Source organism: Mesocricetus auratus, unplaced genomic scaffold (genome assembly GCF_017639785.1).
Source record: "Mesocricetus auratus isolate SY011 unplaced genomic scaffold, BCM_Maur_2.0 Super-Scaffold_100025, whole genome shotgun sequence".
Classification (NCBI taxonomy): domain Eukaryota; kingdom Metazoa; phylum Chordata; class Mammalia; order Rodentia; family Cricetidae; genus Mesocricetus; species Mesocricetus auratus.
In genome coordinates, this window is record NW_024429206.1 from 7,219,950 (window position 1) to 7,227,650 (window position 7,701).

General features: G+C 46.3%; 1 protein-coding gene across 6 annotated transcripts in view; it reads right to left on the reverse strand.

Annotated features, from left to right (window-relative positions):
• The window catches only part of Bicdl1 (BICD family like cargo adaptor 1), a 73,018-nt gene extending 66,197 nt beyond the window's left edge, over positions 1-6,821 (reverse strand). For 4 of the 6 annotated variants that reach the window (XR_005871077.1, XM_040731679.1, XM_040731678.1 and 1 more), the window contains exon 1: positions 6,371-6,817. Coding sequence is in view for 5 of the 6 variants with exons in the window: in XM_040731679.1 (XP_040587613.1) it covers positions 6,371-6,802 (432 nt within the window). In the remaining variant the exon portion in view is untranslated. Of the gene's footprint in view, positions 1-6,370 lie in introns of all 6 variants that reach the window. The other 2 variants (XM_040731681.1, XM_040731680.1) reach the window with 1 other exon arrangement.
• Positions 6,822-7,701: the final 880 nt, after the last annotated feature.

A 7,701-nucleotide genomic window follows, 5' to 3' on the forward strand; every position in this document is an offset into this window, starting at 1 on the left:
CAAATCACAGCTTAGTAGATATCGGCCACTATATATATATGACTACATTTCAAAAATATTAAGGCAAGTTCAGTTTCAGGCCTTATTTTATGTGTGTGTTGCCTATTTTATGTTTGTGCACATGTGTGTCTGGTGCTGGAGGGGAGAAGAGGGTGTTGGATTCCTTGGAACTGGACCTACAGACGGTTACAAGCTGCCATATGGGTGCTGGGAATCAAACCCAGGTCCTCAGGAAGAGAAGCCAGTGCTCTTAGTCACTGAACTATGTCTGTAAATATTTATTTATTATGTTCACAGTGTTCTGTGTGTATGTCTGCACAACAGAAGAGTGCCCCAGATCTCATTATAGATGGTTGTGAGCCACCATGTGGTTGCTGGGAATTGAACTTAAGACCTCTGGAAGAGCAGTCAGTGCTCTTAACCTTTGAACCATCTCTCCAGCCCCTAAATCATGCATTTTTAATAAGCATTATTACTAATTTTTATTTCTGGATCATCCATTCATTCTTGAGTGGTTACTAAGGCACAGAAACTTTCCTAGAGACACTGGTGATAGATAAAACAGCACAGTCTTTGTCTTTGAGTTTTCATGCTAGTGAAGGACAGTAATAAAAATAATAAATTTGTGCAACAGATGGTATACAGAAAAGGCAAAGATGGTGTGGTGACAACTCAATTAAAAAGGAGTCCATTGGCTTGAAGGAAACAAGCATATCTTTTCACTTGTTTGAGAAAGAAAGCAATTCAGAGGCAAGTATGTTCTCCTATTTAAAAAGCAGTGTGTTCAACAGCCAAACCTATACTTCAGTCTAATTAAAGTAACAGTACTCAACCTCTGGTGACCTCAGCAAAGTTCTAGTATAACTATTCAAACTACACTGACTTAAGCTATGCATAGTGATTCATGCCTGTAATCCCAGCACTGGGAAAGCTGAAGCAGGAGGACTGCCATGAGTCTGAGGCCAGCCCAGGCTACAGTGTGAGATCCTGTCTCAAAAACAAAATATACTGCCTTGGATCCCATTTCCTAAAACTGTGATTCAGTCAGGACTGGAATGAGGTTTTCAGTACCGGAAAATGAACTTATGACTCTCTTACTTCCTGGGAAAACACAATCTTAACTGAAGTTCTTACCTTTCAACATATTTTTTGGGAATGCTTTTGGAAACGGCAAGTGCCAGCTCATGTGGCGTAAGAAAACCAGTCCCAACAGGTCAAATCTGAGGTGGGTCTAGATTATCCCATCTCATCTTGTCAGGTTATTCTTTATTTTGCTGAGTGATTTGTAAATGTTTCTAAAAGTCAGATTTACCCCCCTCCCCACGAAAATTTATCATGTTTGAGGGCAGTCATGAGAACTTGCCAAAGAGAAAAAAAGCAATCCAAAACATTTTAAGCATACTATCGAGGTCAGTGTACCTGAAAACTTTCAAACTGACCACGTTAAAGGCCAATTTGGGTACAGTCACATTCATTTGGTTATAGTTTCTCCAGTATACTGGCTGAAAAGTCACATAACTTTATATTTACGAAATACACACTTCCAGTTTGGAGCATATGAGAAAGGGAATATATCAAGGGAGAAGCTTCTACTGACCAGCATGTAAACTGTTTGCTCATGCTATCCTGATACTGTGAAACTTTCCAAACTGAGGATGTTTTAGTCACTCTAGACATTTCACAAAGACAGAATGCAGAAATAAAAGCTAACTGCAATCCTAAAACTGTGATACTTATTCAACATGAAAGCCACTGAGCAGAGGGCAACAGCAAGAACTAGTAACCACCGTGTTACCGAGAGGCCAGACAAATTAGGCTTGTGCTCTAAAAGAGCAGAGAGACTTAAAAATATTCAGCAAACAGCTGCTAGTGAACGGCCCGTCTAAGCAACTGAAACAAACCAATCCACTTGGGTGGAGCTGAGACAGGTGGTGTTGACTGAGCTGATCCGCCCTTAATTATCTTTAACAGGAAACACGCTCCCCATTTCAGATGTCCCAACCCTTGACAAATTTTGTACAGAATTTAGCCTTTGGTCAACTCTAAGAAATTTCTCCTAGAATTGTATTTTCATTTGAGCATCAAATTAACCAGTAAAGGGACTGGAGAGATGGCTTACTAGTTAAGAGCACTGACTGTTCTTCCCTGTTCTTCCAGAGGACCAGGGTTCAATTCTCAGCACTCACATGGCAGCCCACAGCCGTCTGTAACTCCAGTTCCAGGGGATCTAACACCTCACACAGGCATACATGTCAACAAAGCACTAATCTATGCACATAAATTAAAATAAAATGTTTATCAGTAAAGCCCAAGGTGAATGTTAATAAGTATAGAGGTCTGTGTCTGTGCTTTCTTGTTTTCCAGGGTTATTTGATATTTGAAAATTAATAAAATTATCAAGGCCACCAAAACAACAAAGTCTAACAGGGGTCTAAGGAGACATAGAAACTAATGTAATATGGAATCCTGGAACAGAAAAAAAGACATCTGATAGGGCTTAGGGCACTTATTATGGCGCATGTTAATGTAATATGTTAGTAACAAGATGAGCCTGGATGTGAGGTATATGGATACTCTATTATCATTCCAAATTTTCTCTAAATATAAAACCAACCAAAAAAAAAAAAGAACAAATCAATCAACTTCTAAAACACAAACATTAGTGTTACTAGTCTAAATAAAATACTTGTTGAAATAGATGTTTTACAAAAATAACATGACACTATCCTCCTAAGTCTAGGCAGGCCATTGCTCATGAAAAATACCAGGCAAAATCTCTGTTCTCTCGAGCAGCAAGCACTAAACGTACATTACGATTCCTGGGCCCGTCTCCGAATCTAGTAGTGACTCCTTCTATCCCTTACTGGAAAAAAGAAAGAAAGAAAGAAAGAAAGAAAGAAAGAAAGAAAGAAACCCAAGCTAAGAGAATCAGGCTAGGATGGGGAGAGAAAATAACAGAAAAAAGAGACTACTTCTGTAGAAATAAATAATCTACTGTCTGCCATGATGGAAAAAGACAGAATCTGTATAATGGTCTTCAGAGAACAAAGTATACAAAAGCCAGTTAGTACTTAAGTTCACATTATGGGAAAAAAATAAGAACCTCGTTAGAAGTATGTTTTTAAACCAAAAGAGCTAATTACAGAGGTAGAAGAAATAATCAAAAATACCTTTCAATTAGATTTTTAAGTATATAAACAATAAAAATATTCTAGTCAAGCTATACAACATCTATGTTAACCTTTAAACCATTAAAGACCATTAACATGGTCTTTAGAGAGACACAGTCATACAGAATCAAATGCCAGATAAAATCCCAAACGTGGCAAACAGAACTAGAAATAGCTTCCGAATGGTAGGCAGAAAAGATCTTGAAGATGGTTTGTTCTGAAGTTAGAAAGGTAACAACTTTGATGAAACCAAAATAAAACCAGTCCCTGAGAACACCACCACCAATCTTTTATTATTATTATTACTATTGTTATTCTTTTATTTTTGAATACAGGATCCCACTGTGTTGCCAATGGTGGACTCAGAGTAAGAGTCTCACATGTTGAACCTCCAAACCAGTTTGTCAGAAAATGTGTCTGATGTCAATATCTGACAGTTCTTGGAAAATAGTAAGTCCTTCTTAAAGGATTATTATTATTACTCCCAAGTGTTTAATTAGAAATACAACTGCTATGTTAAACTTTAGAAAGTATTTTGTCTAAACAGACATTACAAAATCTAAATTCCTCAAGAGACAGAATGGTGGAGGAGGGGTACTGGAGGGATGGCTCTGAGGTTAAGAGCACTTACTGCTCTTGCAAAGCACCTGGGTTTGGTTCCCAGCTACCAACGGGGGCTCGTTAGTAACTCCTGTTCAGGAGATTTGACCTCTGTGGGCACCAGGCATGCAAGTGGTGCACATACACACATGCAGGCAAACACTCATACACATAAAAGTAAAATAAATCAATCTAAAAGGGATATACCTCGGGGAAAATTCACCTGTAGGTATCAAATGGAACAGAATCATATATATTAGTCACTCTCACTTGTAGCGCTGCAAGAATTAACAAGGGCAGAGAGTATAAGCTCACTGGTGGTGCAACCCTCAACATCATCAGAAAAATAGGTTCATCAGTTACCATGCAACTAGTGAATGTATCTTCAAGTGTGCACACACAGAAAAATCTTAAGAGTCAGATACAGGGTACAACTATCATCCAGCTAGTTGGGGAGTGAGGCAGGAGAATCTCTTAAGTTCAGGATTTCAAGGCCAACACTAGTAACGCAGTGAGACCCTGTCTCAAAAAATATATAATTTTCAAATACATACAGAAGTAGCAGCATAAATAAATTTAAATTTGTGTATTTTTAAGTTGTGGCAGAGTACACATGACATGTAATTTACTTCTCAACCACTTTCACCATGTACAAGTCAGCAGCATCGAGTATGGTGTAAGTGCTGTGCAACCAACCTCCAGAATTTTACAAGTGAAACACTAGCATTCACAAGCACAAGTGTAACACTAGCGTTCACAAGTACCAAGATCTTAAATGACACTTTACACTCTTTAAGCTATTTTATCCTTGCCCGTGGAGTCAATTACAAAACATCCAAGGTCATTTATTTATCCCTTTACAGTAGAATCTTTTGGTTGCTGTGGAATTTTGAAGTCCTTTTCCTTTACTGAAAGCTCCACAGGGAGACCAGGATCTGTGTAACTGTACACGATGAAATCTCTCACTAATCAAACTGATAGGATGCTCTTTTCAAGTTCACTGTTTCTTCAATCAAGTCCCTCACTAAAGGAATTTCCAATCACAAGTACCCATCTCTGGGAGTAGTACTCCTTTACAGTGTCACGTAACTGAGTCACTTTAGGAAGAAAAACGACACCCTTTTATTTCCAGACCTCTGCTTCAAGTGAAAATCAAACAATTCAATCCACCAGGTTAGTGTTCTGTTGCATTCTGGCAGTCTAGGCCCAGGTTTCACAGACAACTTTTCAGGACGTATCTCAGGAGGCCATCAACTGGCAGGCCTGGTTCGCAGGTCAGCTGAAACACTTTACACTCACCGATTCCCTTTTTTCTTCGGAGTTAACTTTCGATAGGTCACTGGACTACAGACACACACCAGTCTTATTACACAAGTGTTTCTAATTCACGTTCTGACTGTTCCAACAGCAGCCATGAGATGGAACCTGACAAGTGTTGGTTTGGGGCCTAGTCACATCTGTCCTACGTTCTCGTAGTAAGAATGAGAAGAACTAGTCGGAGCCAAAATGGGTAGCAACACTAAATGTAGGGGCAGAAAGGATGTTGTGTCCACTGCCAAACACGATTCCTCTCTCCTTTGTATTTTGAAAATCTACTGTTTTACAACCACTATCATTCTTTTAGAACTGCAGTCAAGATCCTTTTCTGCTTAAGAGCAAAAAGGAAAACCAATAAGCACAGTTCTAGGTTTTGTTGTATGGAATTAACAGATACATTACTGACTTTTAAAAACGGTATTCTAACCTGTACTTATTGGTTGGTTGGTTGGTGTGTGTGTAGGTCAGGGGACAAGTTGCTAGTGTCAGTTCTCCTTTTCCCCACTTGGGTTCTGGGGATCCAACTGAAGCAAGTGCCCCTACCCACTGAACCATCATGCCAGTAACACCCTACACACACCAGAAAAAAGGATATTTCTAGTAGTAGTTAAAAGTAACATGGCTCTTAGGTGCTGAGACCCAGGACACAGAAAACTACTACTGAAATACAGATAACTACTGAAGCCCAAACTAAATTCATTACCAGCAATCACATGTTGAGCCCTGACTCTCTGATTCCTGCAATGGAACCACATTCCCTTAATCCCTAAATACTTGAAAGCTATATAAAGCTCCTTTAGGGGTACTTGTTTCCCACAACTCTCGGCCAGTAAGTTAAGACAAGGGCATCCAGAGGCCTTACTGCCCAAACTGGAAAGCTTTAAGCTAACACCCTGATTAGAGATTAACTGCCTCTCGGAACACCTGAAGCATATTTTAAATGCTTCTCGATGTGCTCATTTCTGTGTGCAGATATCGCCTCAGTGCTGTATAAATTAGTCATACTGTAAGCTCTATTTTAGACGCTGTGTACAGTACATATATAGAACGGCCCACAGCGGTGGGAAACGTGCATGGACCCACATCTCAGCGGGGTGGTAAAGTCAGGTGGGTTCACTGAATGTTACGATGACCACTAAAACTATCCAACCCGCAATCCGTTCTCGATGATTTTCTTCGTGCTAGGAAAAGTATGGAAGGGGAGGGGGGCATGTGGCTCCGCAAACTGCCCAGGGATTAGAAGGGCACCCAGCTTCCCACCCATGCCACCTGAAGGTCCTCACCTCGAGCTTGTCGGTCAGCTCCTTGTGCATCTGCTCGTACTGCCGGCTCATGTCCTGGTTCCTCTCGAGCAGTGCCTTGCCTAGCCGGGCCGCCAGCACCAGATCCTTCTCCTTCTGTCGGATCACCGACAGCAGCTCGGGATCCTGGGTAGCCGGTGGCGGCGGTTCGTGTCCCTCAGCCGGAGACCCCGGCTCCGCCTGTGGATGCTCCCCGGAGTCGGACGGCCGCTCCCCGGCCGCCAGCAACGCCAGTTCCTCCTCTAAGGCCAGTTCCAGTTCTCCAGGTCCCCCGGGGAAGGAGACGAGGGCGGCGGCGGCGGCGGGACTCCGGACTGCGTCCCCGGCCCCGGCGGGCAGCTCCATGCAGCAGGCGCTGTCCGGCTCGGCGGGTGCTGAAGCTCGGCCGGCCAAGCCCAGGCAGAAGGCGGACATGGCCCGCGCGCGCCGAGCCCGCAGCGGTGCGGCCCGGCCGGCGCGCGCCAGGCTGCAGGGGGGGAGGGGCCCCGCCGCGCCGCCCCGCGCTTCGCCTCGCCTCGCCTCGCGCCGCGGCACGCGCCCCCGGGGTCCCCGCGAGCCCTGGGCGCGGCGCGCGCGGGCGGCTCGCTCGCCCGCCCCTCCCCCGCGCCGGCGGCACGCGCCCCCGCCCCCGGGGCTCAGCTGCCGGCGCGCGCCGGGGACGGGGACGGGGACGAGGACGAGGGGGTGGGCGAGAGCGGCGGAGGAAGGGGAGAGAGTGCGGGGGCGCGGAGCGGGAGCGGAGGCTGCGGGGAGGGTCGCCGCCGAGACCCGGTTTTCAGCCGCCCTGTTGCTGCTGCTGCCGCCGGGCGGCCAGCGCCTCACGGGGCTGGCTGCGCTCCGCTGTGGCTGCGACGCTCGTGGCTGCTGCTGTTGCTGCTGCCGTCGGCCGCTCCCTGCAGCCGCACTCCATGTCCCCCGGCTCGGCGGCAGCAGCGGCGGCGGTGGCGGCGGCGGCTGCTGCGGCTGCTACTGCAGGGGCCGAGGCGGCGGCTCGACATCTTGCGCCGCGCAGCCCCGGAGCGTTCCTTCCTGCCTTCCCGGCCCCGCGGCTCACCGGGGCAGCCGAGGCACCCGCCCCGCGCTTCCGGCCGCGCCCCTCTCCCCGCCCCTCGGGCCGACGCCTGACGCGCGCGGGCACCTGTTCGCCGCGCCCGCGCGGGATTCGCCGGCGCCCGGCTCTCCTCAGCCGCGCCCAGGTGGCGCCGGCCTAACCCCGACGTGGCCTCAGGCGTCGCCGGGCGGCTGCGCGCGCCGCCCGTGAGGATGCCTGGCGCATCCCGAAAAGGGCCGGAGCCTCATCTCTGGCACAGCCA